Raw genomic sequence first — 20,971 nt, 5'->3', positions numbered from 1 at the left:
ATTCACTTGACTTTGGTCACCTCAAAGGCACCATCTGATTTTCACAAGATGCCAGGCAGCTGCCTTTCTTGGATGTCCTTTCCCCCTAACTCCATATTCTCCAGATACATCCCTTAAAACAGCTACACAAAACCAATATGCACTACTGACAGTGGTTAGAAACATTTTTATAAATAAGGTAGTTTCTGTGCACTTGTACCCTGGTTCCCTATATTTAATCAATTATTTAAATTAAGTAAATTAATATATTTATGTCACTGTCTTACAAACATGCATATTAAGAGAGATAGAAACCATCTAGCTAGGAGATATTCAGGCAAATCACATCATCTGTAATTGCAAAGAACTGGATTATTTTTTTTTTTTAAATGCATGTAAGAGATTTTTTTTTTTTAAAGTGATAATTTGATATCGAGTGCAGTGATGCTAAACACCTATTTCTATTTGGAAGCAGTTGGAGTGGTTTGGATTTGGGTCCCAAAGCACACCTGAGATCAGTGTGACTATGGACTTTGTTCTCCATATTGCTCTTCAGGAAGGAAATTCATATTCACTCTATATACAAAGCTGCTTCAGAAAATGAACCTCCTTGTATTACTAATGAATTCTGTTTCAACAATTTGATGTAACTGTTGCTTTTTCGCAGCCATCAGTTAGTCAATCACTGGCAATGTCCTCACTAAAGTAGCTAATAGCTACCCACAGCTGGGCCACAGTCTGTACAATTGTCTTTGAGCCTTGAAGAACAGCCGCCTCCACTAACTTCGGTGCCACTGCTTATGCAGCATCACAACACTGCAGTCAGGCAATAACTTTACTAGCCAAGCAAGGCTATTCTCTCTATTTGTGCTAACCGTCTTGAACATGGATCTTTTCAGAAAAGTTGTGACTGGCTATAAGTAGTATCGTGGCGTCCTATCACATGTGCTGTGACCAACAAAACATAATAGCTTGGAAAAATCTATCTATAAAATGCTTATCATTAGATATTCTTCTTTTCATTGCAAATCAACTGATTTTATTTGACAATCAGAGAATATAAAAATCCATTCAAAACCCATTTCCAAGACAGCCTCATTTCCTCTAAAGGAAAAATAACGATCTGCAGATGTACAAAGGTCTTCATATGAAGGTAATATTAGGAAGACAGTATTTCTACAGAGACAAAACAGTAGCAGCAGCAAGACAGAAAACAAAATCCAGCTAGCTAGAAATCAATATTTTAGTCTTTACAAAGGAAAAGTTAAAAAAAAAAAGTTTGAGCATTCTCTTTCAGATAATTAAAAGAAATGTCAAATGAGAGTAAATTTTAATAAAGTAGACTTCATAATTAGAATCAGACACACGATCATGAATAGAAAATATACGCCTTTACTAATCTCTTGCTGAGGCACATATATGCCTAGTAATGACACACAGCTAGATTAAAGGTGCTTAGAATGGCTGCAAAGAGAGGTAACCGGCAGAGAAAAACAAGATAGAGGACCATTTTATTTGTTTGTATGTTTAAGTAGATTACCTTACATGCGGTCCCTTTCTGCAAACAGAATCCCTACTTGCACTGATTGTACTTCACTGCCAGTTGCAGTAGAAGAAGTAATTGCTTATTATCTGTGAAACCAGGATACATTTCTTTAGGCTTTCAAGACTGAGTTCGTCATATTTTACATGAAAGCAGCTAATATATTTATATACATACACACCAAAAAAATCACTACCTGAAATTAATGCATGAAACAAAATTAGAATGCCGAAAATGATAGCAAAAATATTTATTAATTCTCTGAAAAATGGAGAGAAAAGTTGACCTAGAATGTGAATTATCTCTCAGTCTATGAAAAACTTCTATTATCTTGAAAAAAAAATACAACTGATTTAAATAAGAAATACTTCTTCACACGCTAAACTTGCTTGTGTCTTCGTTGTATCAAAATTTGCCATCTATCTCTTTCTGGACTGTTACCAAAAAACTTGTTACCAATTTTTTGGCATTGCCCAAAAGTATTTATCAGATGCTCATCAGCTAAGTGATAAAGTAACTTGCAATTTCCCATACTAGAGGAAACTGAGGCATTCCAGATGTCACCACCTTTATAGTATTTTCCAGCCTGTCTATCCATCCTTTGAGCAGACGTGAAGCTACTCTCCCTGTGCGGTGGCCAAAACAGGAGTCACCGGGGTGTGTTACCTTGATGGGTCCCAGAACTCAGATCCTCTGCTGAGAGGAAGGGCTGGAGCTGAGCTCCAATTGCACTCTGACCAGGCAGCTGAGGTTAGCCCAGGGCACTAGAAGGGAGATTACATGGCTATCTTCAAAATATTATGTAGGGAAAATAAGGAAAAATTATTCCTCACAGCAATATTAATGTAAGTCCTAACATATGGTCTGGAAAGCATAATTGTATTTCTAGCTTGTAATCAGCTAATGGAAGTACTGATATCATCTGTCGTGTATTGATGATTATCATCAATAAATACTTTCTGGTTTTCTCACATCCTTGTATTTCCACTGAGTATGTTGTTTCCCAAACCCATATTTTTGACAGCACTAGTCAGCACACCGAAGTAAAATAATGAGTCTGACCCCTGTGATTTTTTCATCTTTAAATGTGTTCATATAAAGCCCTCAGAACGCCCCCAGAAAAACTGCTTTCTGTTGACTTGTAGGTTTTTTTAAGTGACTGGAAAAAAAAAAAAAGCAGATTCTAATGTGCCACAGAAGAAATTAAGATACAGTGAAATCTATACATGCATGTATGTGTGTATATGAGTTTGCATATTTTATAATCTTTCCCACAATTTAAAGACTCAGTATTTTTATGTAAATGATTTATAGCAACAAACAAAAGGAGAACATCTAGATTTGCAATTCAGCATATTGAGCCATAAAAAGTCTGAGACACCCGAGACCAGGCATACTTCAGAATGAATATACATCAGGAAGGCAATAGAACTAGTCCTGATGTGGATTTCAGTAGAGATGCTGTCAATCAAACCAATATTTAATTCCACAGACTTTGTCAGCTTGTTTAAGTTACAGGCCAGCTGGAGGTCCCTTCCTCATTAATCATTGCATCCCCAGGTTTCTGAGATTACTCAAATTAGCTGCCTGTGCTCTTGGTGCACTCCCCCACAGAGCATTGTTCTGTTGCCTGGTTCTATATTCCATTTAATTTGTCATCAGGCATTTTGAGATGCCTACAGAAACTAAAGAAATTCTGGAACTAAGGTAGATCAAACTAACAGACATCCAGATTTCTAACCTGGAAGCCGTTGCTAATGTTTACCATTGGCAATAGGGAGCACGGGGAACACCGCAGTATTTGACCAGTGACAGTGGGCAGGATCATGGCTGTACACTAAACGGCTTTGGGTTTAAGGTGTGTTAATTTCTAATGGAGAAGAAGGAGGAAAGAAAGCAATTACTTCCTTTGCTCATTGATCTGGAGCAGTATTCATCCATATACTGTCTTTCTGGACTGGACCATGCAATACCTACTGAAGCAAGCCCGAGCTAGAGAAGTGAGATATCCTAGAGCGGTGTTTCAAAATCAGAATTATAACACCTCACTTCACCAGGAAAGTTTGCTTCTACAGAGCTTTGCTGCTGGTCTGATCCTGAACTTCCAAGTCTTGAAAATACTCAGTATGAATTCAGAACAGACAGGATTTCTGAAATAATTAAAACAAGAGACAGTACTCAGACATTGATGTACCTATTTTATACCACCTACACCTAGAAAGTTAATTCAGCTACAGGAAAGGATATTTAATCTTTGCTGCAGCCTGAATAACTACCATGGAACAATGAGGGTTATTAACGTGGGCAGGCTGCACTGAGACACACAGGAGGGAAGGGAGCTGAAGAGATCCTTGCTGCTCCAATTCCTCCTGTCCTTCCAGGAGATCCCACTGACTCTTTTTCTTTGCTTCACAAAGGGTGAGAAACCAGGGCAACTTATCTTCAAAATCCAGTATCAATACTCAAAACACCTGTCATAAATCCTCCTCTACAGAGACATCAGCAAAACCAGTACAAGTTCTTAAAGTACGTTTTGTTCAAAATCTATGAGAACAGAGAAAGATAATCTGGCAGGCAGCAGGAGCAGCGGACAGGGGAAGATCCTCTCTGAAGTGCTGTAAATGGTCAAGAGACAGGCTGTACTTTTCCCCCTCAACTTCAGCCAGACATTATGTATAGTAAGGGCAACCGATGTATTTTTTAGCAAGGAAATGTGTGTCCTGGTTTTGTTGGGATAAAATGTTATTAGGGCAGCTGTAGCTCAACCTATAAATGTGGTGAACTCCTATGACATTTTATAGCCAACCTGTTCTATAAAGAACATACAGAAAAAACAAAATTTGCAGGCAATGCATTGTTTCTTGAACAACACAAAAAACAATTAAACAATATCATAAGTGTGCAATTAATACAAGTAAAAAACAGAATATTGCTTCTTTACTCTGTGCAGTGCCAGCAGACTTCAACTTCATGTGTTTCACATATATCAGAGAGAGAGAGAGGAATGTCCAACCTCATTGTCTCCACCAACAGTGACCCTTTGCAACTAGAAAGCTTCCCTTAAGATGAAGGTTATTTATTTTCCAAAGTGGAGTCCCTCTGTGGCAGACACAAAGGTTTTAGTGATGGTGGCTCTGACTTTTCACAGATGACTCAGATGTCAGATAATAATTACTCTCATATCCTCGTCAGAGTGTCCAATATTGAACTATGTTATACTCAACAAATTAACCTGAATGATCACACCGAGTCAGCAATGGGGAAGCCAGTTTGCTGGGATGTTGTGTCCTTGCTCCCATGGCTGGTTCAGTAACGTACCACCCTGAAGCACAAAGGATGTTGCTACAGAGATGTTTGCCTGCACCATGCTTGTTAAAACAAAGCACTAGCACTGCAGTAAGCTCTCTCTTGAAAAATCATAATAAATTATACTGAAAAACTAATGTAATTGCAATAATTCTTCTAAAGCCAAAACTACCTAATGCCTTAAAATTTTTATCAATTCTGAAAAACATCTCTCTAGTATAATCTGAACTCCTTTCCTTACAAAATCTGACTCTCACCAAAAGTTAAAAATAGTAGGCAATTGCCTAAAAAGGCAATCCAAACAATATTTTTAATTTGTTCTTTACTGGCTACAGTAAATGACTACTTCGCACTACATCTTGGGAATGGAAGAAATAGAGAAAGATCGTGGTATATGAATAATTAGAAAGACTCAACAGGAGTCATCTTGGATAAAGTGTTATGAAGGTGGTAAGTCATGGCTGATAATAATTGTCTTGTAATACCACCCATAGGCAAAATATACAGAAATACATTACATAAATATTGTAAACATATATGAAAAACTTCTCCCTTTCTTCTTCTGAGATGCAACACTAGACATTTCTTTACATTTTTTCCTTACTTTTTAGTAAATCAAACCATAGTTAAAATAACATAGTTATAAAATAGCATAGTTACTATATTCATAGTTATATCCATTGAATCTTGGAACAATTCATTTGTCTTTGCCCAAACCCTCCATCGAGATTCAAAATAGAATCAGAGGAAACCAACACTGATTTGAATTTTACTCCATTATATTGATTTGTGAAATGAACGGCATCTCTTTAATCTCTCAGTTCACTGTATGACTATATGTTGCATTCTATTAAAAAAGCTGTGGTTAGGCAGCACAAAGGAAGTTAACGATCTTTCAGAGCCAGACTACACACGAGGTCACGCTGAACTGCTTGCAGAAATAGGGGAGATGATGGCTTCCATGGAGGCAAGTGACTGTTCTCAACACAGAGAAGCTTCCAGGGTGCAGGATGTGATATACAAGTGAGGACCATGTAGCTGGGGGTGAAACTGGGGGATGTCTGAGAGGAAGAGAAGCAAACCCAGAGGGCAAGCCCCTGACATAAAGAGATTCATCCTGAGATCCAGAGAAGATTGGACATTTTGTTTTAATTAAGAAAGCCACTGAAATGTCCTGTAATGAGAGCCTCACTAGAATAGCAGGCTCTGTGGGCTGTACCCTAGGTTCAGATTCACTCTTTCATTTTAAGCCAGTTCAGCCAGCAAATCTGTGTTTTCTGCTTCACTGGTTACTGTGTTCCTATTTGTGTTCAAATGAGAAAAAAGCTGAAGATGCTGAATGTCCTTTCAGTGAGTCTGTTGAGGAAAAGTCTTCCTCTGAACACTCAAAACCCAATCAGAGCTAATGAAAAATAATAACAAAATCTCAGTGCACTTCCCTCATGCTTATAAAGTAAATATTTTGTGCTCTCTGTAGCCCTCGCTTGTCCTAATAAAAACATGGAGTAACAACACTTATTTTTCTTTAAAATTTCTAGTGAGATTACCTTGCAATATCACTGAGAAAGTTCAGAACACCTACTAAGAAATACTTCACTCCCAATTATTTATTTTAAAACTTAGGAGAGAGAAAGAAAAAAAGCAGACAAAACTTCACATTCAAATCCAGAGATCCCCTCCTTGAGTTTGAAACGTGAGCAGCAATGTTTGTTATACCTAGCCTGAAAAATATACTTTACACCTGATCCACAAAACTATTCATCCTGTCTTAGCAAACACCTTGGAGAAGTCCTAATACTGAATGTTGTCAAAACTTAGGTTTTGATAACGTTTTTCTGTCAGGATGGCAAAACTACAAGAGCAGCTTTCTGAACACAGAACCACACGGTTTACGTATTACACAATAATAATAGTTAACTACCTGGGCAACTCTCGGTATAACAAAACCATAACCTCCAAGTGCTACTCAAATGTAAATAGCTGCAGTGGCCTTGTAAATTGGTATTGAATGGCATCTTGAATGAGAGTAGAGAGAACAAGAGAGAGGTCAGCTCAGACAGCAATCTTGCAAAGCGTCTACTAACTTGTGCCTTACTGCATTATTAATCTTATGGCAGAATAAACTGCACATATAGCTTTAAGGAAATTATACATGATGCTAGAATTACTCAAACTGAATGTTCTCACTATTAAATATCACTCATGTTCCTAGTCACTCATGTTCCTAGTTACTGGACATTATCTTTTTTCCTCTCCATGTAAGCAATTGCTAGTTCTTGTACTTGTCTAGAACTACTTTCTGGTAACACCACAGGGACTAAATGCTTTGGTACCTTTAGTTGCCTATCTGCCAAGCACTGTATTTGGAAAGCTTTAGCCTGATTTGTAAAAGAATACCTATTTTTACACTCTGTCAACCTTGTGTATATTTAGATAATAGTCCTTACTTAAAAACAAAACAAATGTCCAAGAAATTATATCAGCCAGATACCGTTCCTAGAAGGTATCATCTTAATTCTTTTAAAATACACCTACTTCTCTCACAGCATTGTAGTCAAATTTTACCAATGGATATAATTTTAAGAATTTGAGACTTTACAATGAACAATGCAGGGAGATACAGTGGTCAACTTGCTGAAACCGACAATTCACTTAACAGACTGGTAAATTCCCCAGTCTATTAGTAAACTATGCAACACAAAACAGTCATCATTACTTCCACCACAGACACATTACCCCAGAAAACAGCACATGCAGGAGAAAGGATTTGCCTCCCCACTTGTTTTCCCAAAATTTTGTGATGGTGGGAGAAACAGCAGGACCAGGCAAGACGGCACAGGAACTTCAGACACAGCAGGAACAAGTGCAAGCACTGTCCTGAGTCAAGAACTGGGAAGGGACCTGTCCATGGTATTTCAACTGGGAGGAATTTACTGCTATAAGCAAGCTAGCCCTCTTCTTAGTTGTCATATTCAGGGAAACTGACCTTCGCAAGCAATTTTAAAGCAAATAAAAATAGTGAAATCTAACATCAGTTATGTTGTTTGTTTTCCTAAAAGAAAGCCTGTATGTGGCTACCTGCTTCAGTCAATAACGAGCAGTAGCATATTTCTCCTTAACTCCTCCACTACAACAGAGAGCCCTTGGATTATTCTTTTTTTTTTCACTCTTCATTACATCTGCTATCCAACAAAGCCCAATGCCTGTAAATTCTTCAGACCTCATCAATAAACTCCATGAGACTTTGCAATTGAACTTTTCATAGAAAAGATATTGTTGTGAGTGAAGTAGATGTTGGCAGGCTGGAGCTGTTTTGCTACGTGAAAGTAGTATTCTGTTTCAGGGATTTACTTCATGCATTTGAAGAATTACAGGATTATAGATAGCATCCTCCATCCAACAATCTCAAAGCACAGTAATGAATACAGAAGAAGAGTTACATCACCGAGTCCTTCATGGTATCTTAAATTCATAGGCAGAATACTCTACTGACATCCTGCATGCTTTATGCTCTGTACAATTCTATTTATAAAAACCCAATGGGCTTAAGGCATGCAATCAGATACTTTCGCAACTTCCAATTTAATTTCAGGACAGGTATATAATTGTTCATAAGAGAATTTTGAGTGTAAAGGTGATTTGGCCATTTAAGATACCAGGGTTCAGCTCTTCTACATGACACTTCTGTCGAGTTTACACTGTACCAACAGGATGCTTTCTGAGCCTGCCCTGTCTTCATGAAGAAAGCTGAGTGTATGGTCACTATCAGCAAAGTATACCTCTTCTTTGTGATACTCTACTCACCATGTCAGATCTAGGTGTCATTTCAAGTTTTTAACAATTTTTCATGCTCTGTGTTACCAGGAATCCAGTCACCTAAGAAATCACCTCCATCCTATTTTCCATTCAGACCAGTGGCAATTATATTTTTAACTTAAAATAGCTAGAGCATGGCTTCCTAGGGCAAACAGGCTGATTCATCTGACAGATTCAACCTCTGGAAATCATTCCAAATAACCTCCATCAAAAGTAGATTTTGGTGAGCTTCAGTATTCAAGGGGTTTGTGTTGTTAGGGCTTTTTTTTTTGCTCCTTAACTCCTCCACTAAGAGGAATTCAAATGTGTTGTTGCTTTTCATAACTGTTTCAGCCTACAGCAACATATTGACAATTGACTTTTTAAATAGTGTCAATATTTTTAATTATTATTGTGTTCTGCTCACATGCCTCTTTCATGCTAGAAAATATTTAAACTATATGTATATATTACTATATATTGCTTAAAGAAATATATTTTGTTACCAACATACAACTTAAAAATGTGTCCTATTTGCAATCATATTGTCAGGGCGCTCCTTCATATATTTGTACATTACACTCACTAACATATTAAAAATAGACACATTATAATCTGATAGCCTGTCACATAGATGTCATGCTCAGAAAGAATATTCCATTTTGAGAGTTATTATCTATGCCTGATACTGTCTCCATGCCAGTAAAAGCAGTAAAAGCAATGTTGTCTCAAAATGGAAAACAAGTTTAATTTTATGACATCTGTCTGTTTTGCCCAAGTATATAAATTCATCCACTCCTATAGCAAGGGATATTGTGGTATTGGACCAGGCATATTTTAGAATTCCTTCCTTGACACAGGCTCATATTGATTATAGATTGTACCTATTTTAAGGCAGAACTGAGTATTTTCTGCATGGTCTGAAAGCAGAAAGTCCTCAATTTAAAGGCAGTTCTGCCAAGAACTGGAACACCAGCAGGCAATCTCTGCCAAGTGCTATTATTTCAAGGAATTAGCCAATATGGACAAAGAGGTATAATCAGATCTCTGATGCCCTTTTGCATGTATCTTTCCAAAAGAGTGAGCTGAGGAATTAAGGTTATTCTTTTTTAAAGTATAATGAAATTAAGGAACCAAGCCAAAGCAAGTCAGATAATTTGTGGCACTTCATGACACAGAAGTTCTTTATGTCCCACATTTGGGCTGACCACTAAGATATCTTGCCATTAAACACGTCTTTTGAAAACTTGCGTGTGAAAGTGTTTACTGGTATACAGTAATATAATCTGGCATGAAATAGCAGAAAGAAAAACAAAATTGGTAGGGAATTTTAAATAACTTCAATTTCTGTTGCTTATTTTAATAAGACTAAACAGAAACCATAAAATTTTGTCAGTTTTCCTAACAAAACTGTGATGTAACATGGCCAAACAACTTAACTACCTGTACTTTATCATCCACTTTATGTATTGAATATATATCAGAGCAATATACAGATGAAGACAATGTAGTTATCATGGATTTTAAAATTACTGCTGAAATAAATTACTTCATAAACTATGCTTGGCACCTACATGTATTCGCAGTTTACCGAATGATATAAGACAAAAACGATAATTAGGAGAATTACATGTATTTCAAACACTACAGAAAGGAAACTGTGCATGGTCTCCATCAACATGCAGTCCTTGCAACTGTCTTCGACAATGAAATCATGCTACAAATGAAAAGATGTTAGAACTCCTTAATTTATGTACTTATGAAAGCCCAGACGACATCAAAGTGATTTGTTAGTTAAAACAATGGAGCTTATATTTTGGCATTATCATTAATATCTTTCAAAGTGATTTTGCTAAATAAACATTACACTAAAAAACCTAGTCTGATACTCAATATAAAGTTTTTCTGGTTTTGGAGTGATTTTTAAAAAATGATCATGATTCAAAGATATTTCTTAGGGCAGGAACTAAAAAGAGGAAAGACTATTGTTATTTTCTGAAGTAGTGGTCTTATTGCCTTTGTTCAAGATTGATGCTGTGCAAAAGAGAATAACAAATAATCTCTGTCTTCGGATTTCCAGAAAGGTAAAAAGAATTTGTGAAACTTTTTTCAAAGACTTTCTATTTTCTTTGGTGTTAAGCTCAGAAAATCTTGACCTGTTTCCCTATGGAAATACATTTTTCTTCATAGTGTGCACACTTGAGCACAGAATTCTTCATGAGCTGAACCACAGAAAGGGGCTTTCTCTTCATCCCATTCTGAATACTCTCCTAGGATCCATCAATAAATTATAGGAGCTTTGATGAAAACTCCATAATCAAAGATGTAACTGCTTTTAGAAGGCTGATTTTAACACTCTTAACATCTTGATTTTATGCATTAGTGCATACACGTTAAAAAAGGAGAATGTTATACCAAAGTTTCATTATAATCTGGTAAGTGTGACATAGTAGGTGGCTTATTAATTAAACAGAATTTCTAAAACACACAGGCAGTAGTGCATGTGGGCTATGGAAACTTCAGCAGTGTCTTAATTGCTGTAGGTACCCTGGCCCCGCTCATAACTCAGATATGGCTGTTTTTTAAAATTTAGCCTCAAGCTTCATGCTGTGAAAATGTCATATAAACATTCAAACAGTCTTCCAAAGGAGAAGACCAGCATGATCTTATGCTTGGAGGAATTCCAACTGAAATTTGCAAGACAGCCCTTTTACTCAGGCTTGACACTGGTATAATTTGCAAAAACATACAGCATTTTGTGTTTGCAAATACAAGTAACAGTTTACACAAACGCATGGGTCCCATTGGCAACATTTCTCAAAAACATAAAATTAAAAAAAATGAAAAAGAACTATGTATTACACATTTGCAACAAAAAAATGCATTTCTAAACATGCTTACCTACTTTTCAGTTAGTGAGTGTAATAATTCAGCCATAATTTTACAATGAAAGCATACAGAACATAAAATCCTTAAATTACAAAAAAAAAATCCAACGCCCAATTTGAAGAACTTGGGCAAACAGGGACCCCGCTTCATTTCAGAAAAAACTCACGGGTTCATCATGCTTCTTCTCTACTATTCTTCTATAGTTTAAAAATTGTTCACATCCATTTCCTATATGTTCAGCTGTAATTTTCACCATGAATAATTCAACTTATGGAATTTGCAAGGAATGCATTTATATTTCCTCACATCCATCTTGTACAGAAAATTACAACTGAAAATGAGAGGTTTGTTATTTCAAGTAAAATATTCCAATTTTTTTTTCCAGTTTGGCACAATGTATTTATAGGATGAATCACAATACTCTTCTTACAAATTATTCTACCATAACAATCAACTCAAGCAGAAAGAGAAAATTAAATCAAATATAAATATGTGAAAATTGTATTTTACCCAGAATGAGAGGACTATTAGCCCTTCCCTTTGCAAGGTAACAAGGGATCTTTAGTGATCACAAGTAGCCAACACTTCAGTCTTACATTTCAGCTGAAAGATACCTTGGAAAAACAGATTAAACTGAATTACTATACCCCAGTGCATGTTTATGAAGTGCTCAAATAGGAGGCAGGCATCTGTTTTACAGCTAAACTCAGACAATTTAGTTATGTATTTTTCCATATGAGTAAAACTGATTCAATTAAAGCAGTAACCACCTAAGATAATTCTCTGCAGTATATATCTTTTAGCAGCTTATGATGTGACTTGACAATATTCTTGCAGATGAAAGCACTTACTACTGCAGACCTCTAAAAATACAGTTCCTTCTTGCAATGAATAGGCAGCATGGGATTTCTCATCGTGATAATGATGAGATTCTGTCTAAAAGTAACAAATCTAAATTAAAGCACTGTATCAGAATTCAAAAATGGGGTTTCAACAACTGTGAAACATATCACAAAATTACTTACAGTGACTTCTGCAATCCATCTCAGAAGTGCTGAAGGAAACAAGTATGACTGTTTATGAAGCAGATGATATTTCAAGAAAATCTAATTTAAAAAAATGAAAACATACCAACTGACAGAAATGAATAGCCAATGGTAAACGTTATCATTTTGAACAGAATGTTTCTTATGAAATACAGCATGTGTGTAAACCATTAATTTTGCTTTCATCGCAGCCAGCTTAGGAAAGAATTGCAGATTGCTTTATAAAAAATATGATCCCTGTCATAAAGTAAACTAAATAACAACATAGTTTCACAGTTACAGAAGATCTTCCTGCCAAGGATGAAGATAATCATAAAGCTCCTCACATGCATTATCGAATTAAGCCCAATCACATCTCTACAAGGGCAGTTAGTTGTTATAGTATTCTCTGCGTACATGGTCAAACAAGAACAAGTAGGTTTACAACTCAGAGTTCACTGTGAGTTAGTGAGTTGCTAGGAATACCATCCTGAAGTCCTGACTCCCTTGTTTTTGTGCCTCACAGCTGGATCATTAAACTATTCTATTGTATGGAATCCACTCAATGCAGACACATAAGAAATACGAACCAACTCAGATGTTCTGAAAGTTACAGCAAGGCTTTCATAAATAAGAACTAACAATATAGACAATCAATAAAGAGGGAATTAATGGAGTCCTGATCTCCTTTCTCATTTCATGTCCTTTGTACTGTGGAAGTGTGACATAGTCCTCCATTAACAATTCCAAACATGCTGTGAAGGGATAGTCTGCCATACAATTAGGAATATACAGTTTTTAATACTATTATTCATTCAATTTCTTAATGTTAAAAGCTAAATGTTTTTGCTAGACTCTTTTTTTTTCTATCAGGCTTCAAAAGTTTATATAAAGCAGACAAGTACCCTCAACTCCATGCTACATGGGGACAGTGAGCCAACGAAGCAAAATGACATAACGATCACCTCCAGCCACTGCCAGTGCTGGGAATGAACCAAAGGTTCAAGAATCTTTAGGTAGAAGAGATAAAAATGTAAACACAAAAGAGAGGCTTTACACATCCATGCAGGTAAAAAAATAAATTCATAAAGGACAAACAAATTAGAATTTAAAGCCAAAAAAAAAAAAAAAGCAGCATGTTGGTACCTCTAAATTCAGAGAAAGACCATTCAATGGTGAATAACACAGCAATTACAGCAATTAAAGCTGGTGCTGAATTTGATGCATACACCCTTAGCATGGTGGACATAAGAGGTGAAATGAGAAGGGTTGTTTTTTATCCACTACAAATGCAAATCTCAGAAGTCTCAAATGGTTTTGAACATAATAAGCTGTTAGTCTCATTCCATCTGCTCCACAGGCTTTACCTAAACACTCTATGCCACTTTATCTTGGTTTTCCAAGTTATACTTCCCCTGTGTTTCTTTCACTCTTTCACTTAAATTTCATTCAATTTAAAACATTAGTGTGGCATCAGCTATTAAAGTTTCCTTTTTGTTTGATTCTGTTATGTTTTATACTTTTTATAGTCCCCTTATCTCTTTACATCAAGTTCTTCTGCTTCTTTAAAAAAATATACAGATACTCAGGTTGCTATTTTTAAAGATGTTTACAGATGTTAGGAACATAAGTCATACTGGCAATCATCAAGCACTAGGCATTTAAGCCTTTTCAGATTCTCTGAAAATCTTATCCTTCAACTTTCAAATGTCCTGACAAGTCACCACACTGACCTCTTTTAAAAACATGAATACACCATGCTTCCCCAATTCCACATGCACACAGTGAATAGAAAGCAATCACCCCAGCCTTTTGTAAAGCAAGGTGGTATACCTTAAAGGACATACTCTGTTCTTCTATGTTTAAAATAAAAAAATTAGAGCGTTTTCTAAAGTTTCCCTTTCACTAACATCCCAAATAAAGGAAAAAGAAAACACATACACAAAATACACAAAAGCTGTTATCAGCCTTTACCACAAAAATATAGTTAGACTTGTGAAATAAAGAAGGTATATTAAGCGAGCAAATACATATATTTACTTGCACTCGTAACTCAACCAGAGCTAGTAGAAGGAACAGTTGTCTGCAGAAATACCAGGTCTCAGTGCAACAAGTACTTCTGAGCTGTAACATATTTTTGCTGCAATAATAAAAAGTCAGGCTGTCTAAATAATTGAATACCAGTAGTCCCATAGTAATTTTGCTCTAAGAATTATCATCTCTTCCAAATTCTCCTATAGACTTCTCTAGTACGTTGCTGACTTTTTACTCTGTCTATATATAAGCTAAAAGGATCATTTCCAGAACTTCATTTTAGCTCAGAGTAGTATTCCACAGCCAGTAGCTTTTTACCAATTTAGAATTGTACTCCCTTTCATTTTGGGAACTGTATAATATTCTGCATTTAACATCCAAAAAGTTAAGCCTTGCTATGTTAACCACGTAATCCCAAAGTAGCACATTAGGGATTGACAGTGATCAGTAGTATAACAGTTTAGCCATTTTAGTCATTTTCCCATTTAGTCATTTTACCTATTTCTTTGCCTTGTGGTCCCTTTTGAGTGATATTTTAGTTATCTCCACTTCACACATCTGGATTATATCTCAATTTGTCCACAGTGCTACACATTCTGAAGTGAGAGGTTTTGTATATGTGTTACCATATTTGAAATGTACATTAGAAAAGAAGTAATAATGCATACTCACACATCATAATTTCCCTTTAAGGCCTCAAACCTGTTCTGAGTGGTAATCATGCCAATTTTACTGAAAGGTATTTCGAAGCATAAAGCGATTATGGGACTTAAAGTCACTTGGGAATTCTGTAACAAAATGGAACCAAACTCAAATACCCCATGGCATCCATCTGCTAGGGAAAACGCAGCACTAACAGGACACTCATGCTTTCCTATAGTGTCAGCTGGAAAAAGAGTAGGACAGTCCACGGCACCTCACATGGCACCAAGGACTTCTGTTATTCATAGTTGTGCAAAAAGTAAGGTGCATACTTCTGTTTATGAACTGGAATCTCTTTCTAGATCTCCTAAGCCAACTCTGTTTTATTAAATAGGTAACACTGTTTCCAAAATTAAGATAATTTTTCATCATTCAGGTTAGTATTTGGAACTTAGACTTCCTCATTTGCAGTAGAAATCTTCTAGAAATGAAAGCCGACTGAGAAACAGCCTTTTCTGGTCATTACAATACCAGAAGGTGCCCAGCCAATCTGAAGTCTTCAGAGACATTTTTTGGCAACAGAAATTTTTCAATTATATCTCCTGGAGCTTTATACATTTCAAACGCTTCTCTTGTTCTGTTGCATTTCTAATAGATATTGCAAGCCTTTGGCTCAGTGTCCAGAATCCTCGTGCCAAATTTGACTCTGAAAGAATCTCAGGTTTAGCTGTTTAAGATGATAATGTAAACACAAGTTCTTTGCTTGTTTTTTTTCTGTTTAGACTCATGTAATTCAGGTGGATCGAAACAAAACATAGAAATCAATGGTCAAATGAAAATAGAAAACATCATAGATTTTAATTCTTCATGGAATCTTGTTTGTACAGCTCTGCTTAACGTAGGACCCATTTACCATACAGTGGTAACATCTGTATTTCAACTGGTTGACCAGTTTAGGGACATTTTGTAGCTTGGGTTCCAATCAGAACCTCACTGTTCAAATGAGAATTTCAGGTGTTTTCGGAGTATCCCCTGTGCATAAACATGTTGAAGGTAGCCTTCTCAGCCTACAACGATTTATGTTAGCAACCCCATGGAACCACTCCAACTCCCTTCTAATCAGTCCTGGTTCCACCAGCTACCAGTGATACATCATCCTTTACTTTACACAACATAACCTTGTCCATTTTGGAAATTATCTTCTCTAGATTTTTTTTTAATCTCAAATTCTTGCAGTAGCTATACTTTGAAACATCGTTGTGTGTCTCGGTAATTTATATTCTCAGTTAGCTTCCTTAGTAAGACAAGTGCCAGTTATATCAATTATATCTTAATTAACAATAATGTACGTGAGCAGAATTATGCAATCTTCACTATTATGTTCGCAGTACTGTTATGACACGGCATCATTACTGCACATAGAAACAACTTGCAGGACTCCTGCCTACCAATATAAAATTAGCTTTCAAGATTTAAGTGTGTATGATGTTAGAAAATATTTCCCTTACAGTAAATTTCTTCTGCAGTGTAGCACTAATTCATTCTTAAAGAATAACATTTTATCCTGTGAAGCAGAATGGATATTATTTAGAGGAAAACAAAAGAGAGAAAGAAGTAGCACATCTTTACCCTCCGCACATCTTTGCCAAATGTTTCGCTGTAGCTAGTGCCCAGAATTTCAAATTGTACATAGGGGTTGGCACCATCTTCTCTGAACTCCATAACACCAGTAAGCCCAGTTATATGACCCTGAGGAAATAAGTTTCAGAAATTTAGAACAGAACAAATTTGCCTTTATAAAGACTTCTCTTCATTAAAGGTATGCCAAATTTGAAAATTTTTACAGGGAACTTAAATGTGGCAATTACATGTTCTTCAATAGTTCAAACAGTGACAGACAAAAGAGTTTGGGTTGGTTTGGGGTTTTTTTTTTTTTTTAGAAAATTACTTTAGTACTAACATCCACTGTATATTGTGGAAAAAAGCCATCAGGTCTTCATCATCCACAGAGACAGACTCCAAAGAAAAGGAGAAGGACCTAGGTGGACCGTAAGACAACATCCCTTTCAGAGTAACTGAGGGCAGCAGGTTCAGCCATGGAGTTGAATATAAAGGCATGAACTCCAAGTTCAAAAAAAAAGTATGCCTGCTGTACTCCCAGAGGAGGCACGAGGAAAAGATAAAATTTTAAGTATTATTAAAACCTCTTTGTGAATATATTCCAGAGTTTGACTTTGAGTTTTTAGCAAAGAAACTTGAAATTACACTAAACTTTGAATTAATTTAACAACAAAGGATGGCATCATTAGGACTGGTCAGAGCATAACGTAACACTTGATCAGATTGCATCATTTTACTAGAGAAAACAATTCCAGCAACATATATGGGGAAACAAGGCTTTTTTTTCCCCTGAATAATTACTGAAGTTAGTACAGTAAAAAAATGAGTACTTTTTCCACTAGTGTTTGTGCTCGAATTACTTTCATACAAGATGTTACCATGCATCTGCGAAGCCACAGTACTGTCCAAATTTGAGAAATTCAACATGTTGCAAGCCAGTGTAACTGTTAGTGACAACACAGCTAAATCAGATCCCTTTTGCTCTGGGCTACTACAGTACATAAATAGATACTTACCAATGCTCAGCTAACTTAAGAAGCTAGTTGAGCTGTAGTAAATGGAACATAAATCTTAAACCTTATTGGTGGTTGGCCCCTCGAGCTCTCTAAGTTCTTCTCTTGGGGAAATTATTATGATGCATACACACATCAATTTGTATGACTATTCCTAATCACACTACTTCCACAGAAGGCAGCTATGAGAACAACAGAAGTAGAACACACACCACTGGAGCAATGTTGCAGTGTGTGTGTAATTTGTTTGTAATAAATAACTTGCTTGTTTCATAGCTGTAGATCATTCTTGGTAGTTCTAAATCACTTGTTTGTAATAAATCAAAATTGAATAGAGGTCAAAACATCTTCAAAGGCTAATCTCAGTAGACATGAAGAACTCTTTCAATTGCTCACACAATTGTGGTTTGTCTATTCTCACCTTCTTTATAGTCTCTAGCATGGATCGTCCTCCATTCCAAGGTTTGGTGGATTTCCTCATGCAGTTCAGACTTGCCATGCTGTGCCATTTCCTGTCCTCCAGTTTTCTGTGGAAAGCATTGGCCAGCATAAGCACACTGTCATACAGGTACAGGTTGGAAACCTGCAAACAATAATAAGAATGAGCCTCTTTGTTTATCTGAGCATCCTTTCGAAGAAACTGTGAAAACTGGCTAACAAATAAACCAAAAGAAGACATAAGTAGAAACTAAAAGTTGGATATATTTGATGTGTTCAACAGTCAAGGCAATTCAGACAAATATCATTGCTCACTCCTACCTTCTTTCCTGCTTGCCACCTGGGCCCTTCTGGCCAAGGGACACTGGCACACTTGCATTGCCTATGCATTTCCTACAGCACTGCAATGCAGTGCAGTGCTGTAAAGACGTACGCAAGCACAGTTCAAATATGAACTCAACTTACAGAAGGAGTCCAGCTATCTATCAATGAAAGACAAGGATTGCTATTTGTCAGTCCTTTCAGAAAGGCAAAAAAGATAGAATGGAATTAAGTTCTTGTTCTTTTTGTTCATTTGAGCAATCTCCTTGGTAATTTCTGGCACAGCAAAAATATAATACTAATGCAAATGTTTAGAAAAGAGAGAGGAGAAATGACAGTATGATTTTGGTCTTATCTCTCTCCACCAAATATACAGGAGACTGGCTACTATTCTACTTTCTCTGGAGCTATTGATTTTAGCCTCCTTATTCTTCAATTTACATGAGAGATAAAGAGAACAATAATTGACAACAAAGGCTCTAGTAAGAACACCACACTGGAAATGCTCAACCAGGTATTTAATTTTTCGAACCAAGATGGCCAGCAATACAAGGTCAATCTTTGACATGTAGCAGCATCCACTGCAAGTGGTAAAACTTTAGCACTGGAAGTTGGCTGAGAAAAGTGATTTAAAAAAAAAAATTAGATACTTTCCACCTGTTTCCAGAGTTTACATGCACTCTTCTTCAATCTATGCACAGATTCAGGGGGATTGATTTACTTTTTACTAAACTCAAATCTCCAGTAAGCACCAGTTACCAGATACAGCTTTTTTTTTTTTTTTTACAATTATTAAAAAGATATTCCGCTAGCTGAAACCTTTACTCATGGTGATCCACAAATTTGCCATTTATCTTTTGAATTTCTCTAATTCCTTAGAAAATGTTGCCTAGAGACCAGGAAAGGGGTATATGCAGAAGTTAATGCAGCTGCATCCTTCCTATAAAAATATCACTTAGCTGTGAAAGCTCAAACATGTATTACTGTTGTATCACTGGCAGCAAGTAAACTTCTGATATCTTAAGATCTTAATCTTCAGAAACGAAATGTTTCGTGTTCCATAATCTGGAGTTTGACATAAACTGAGAACCTAGGCACTTTGAAAAATCTTCTAGTGTAAGTAAATCTGAACAAAAGATACATAAACATAAAATCATTTTGAAAGAATCAAAATAGGAAGAAAATACACAAAAAAGAAGTTGAGAATATCCACTTATTTGTGTGACTAAACATAAAAAGGGATCTTAATGCAAAAGTAATGCAAAACCTGAGATACTATGACTGATCTCTCTCATCTGGCATTGCCATCTTTTTTCCTGCTTTTCTTTTCTTTCCCAGCTTTCCTGAACAATCAACATCTATTCCCTATTTCTGTTATTTTATCTAGTTAATACTTTTTGTTTTAAAAGAGTTTCCAAAACAGCTACTTTCCAGATTTCCTCTCTTTTTAAGAAAAGTAAGTAGTTAAAGAGTTAATAAGAGTCCCAGCAAATAAGTCTCTTCTGCTCAGTTGCATTTGTCTCCCTATGCTGCAGATATTTTCCAAGCATCTTTCAAATAAAACTACCAAGTGAATCCTTATTGGTCAACAGGGCAATTTTCCTCTTCTGTGTTAAGCTACTCTCCACAAAAGAAAAGAAAACAAACAAACAAAAAAAACCAACCCACCCCCAAACCCCCAAAGTAAACCAGGCCAAACAACATACCACAAAATCCACTTGCTTAGAAATAGATTTTATATGCGTAATGCCATTTCTTATGTGCCATCATGATTGTCTTTGCTCCCCACCGAATTTGATTTTACACCTTCACTCTTAACTGGCAACTCATTGTCTGTTGCTTTGGAACCGCAATAAATCAGAAATGCTTTGCATTTTCTCAGCTTGGCACTGTTCTTCTTCAGTTCTGGAAAACTGCAGCCTCCATCCCAAAAGCATTTTGCTTGGCTTGCTAGCAGAGAGCTCTAGGGCAAAATATAAGATGTACTTGTGTACACTGCTTTATTTCTCTCTGCTTTTTATGCTCTTAGAGAAGCCGCCACAGTTCTGCATGTATAACGGACTGAAAGCTTAAAAGAACTACTTTTGAGATCTTACCCTATACGACCATGTATCTAACTCAAACTACCTTATGCTGTAGAGCAGAACAAAGCAATCTCATGTTTTCCAACCTAATCCTCATAGTTCACTTAGACCTGTAACAAATTTTGTATCACTATTGTTTCAGTACTTTCTTTTGAAAGAATGATATAAACTGAGTGGCAGCAAGGAAGGGACTGCACAAGAAGAGTTTCCCACTACTTACGGCCTTCTGTCGTATATCTGGAGAAATGTACCAAGGCAGAAGAAAATGTTGCAGAGAACACA

The 20,971-nt window shown here is 36.3% G+C and overlaps 1 protein-coding gene across 3 annotated transcripts in view; it reads right to left on the bottom strand.

Moving 5' to 3' along the window:
* Positions 1–20,971, bottom strand: part of GRID1 (glutamate ionotropic receptor delta type subunit 1) — a 548,463-nt gene that overhangs the window by 85,441 nt on the left and 442,051 nt on the right. For all 3 annotated transcript variants that reach the window (XM_086616474.1, XM_086616475.1, XM_086616476.1), the window contains exons 7-8: positions 18,268–18,429; positions 16,843–16,962 (exon numbers count right to left, since the gene is read on the bottom strand). In XM_086616474.1, coding sequence (XP_086472600.1) covers positions 16,843–16,962; positions 18,268–18,429 — 282 coding nt within the window. The remainder of the gene's footprint in view (positions 1–16,842; positions 16,963–18,267; positions 18,430–20,971) is intronic.

The sequence above is a fragment of the Tauraco erythrolophus genome, chromosome 9, assembly GCF_009769465.1.
Source record: "Tauraco erythrolophus isolate bTauEry1 chromosome 9, bTauEry1.pri, whole genome shotgun sequence".
In the NCBI taxonomy this organism is placed as follows: domain Eukaryota; kingdom Metazoa; phylum Chordata; class Aves; order Musophagiformes; family Musophagidae; genus Tauraco; species Tauraco erythrolophus.
This window is presented reverse-complemented; position numbering and strand designations above follow the sequence as displayed.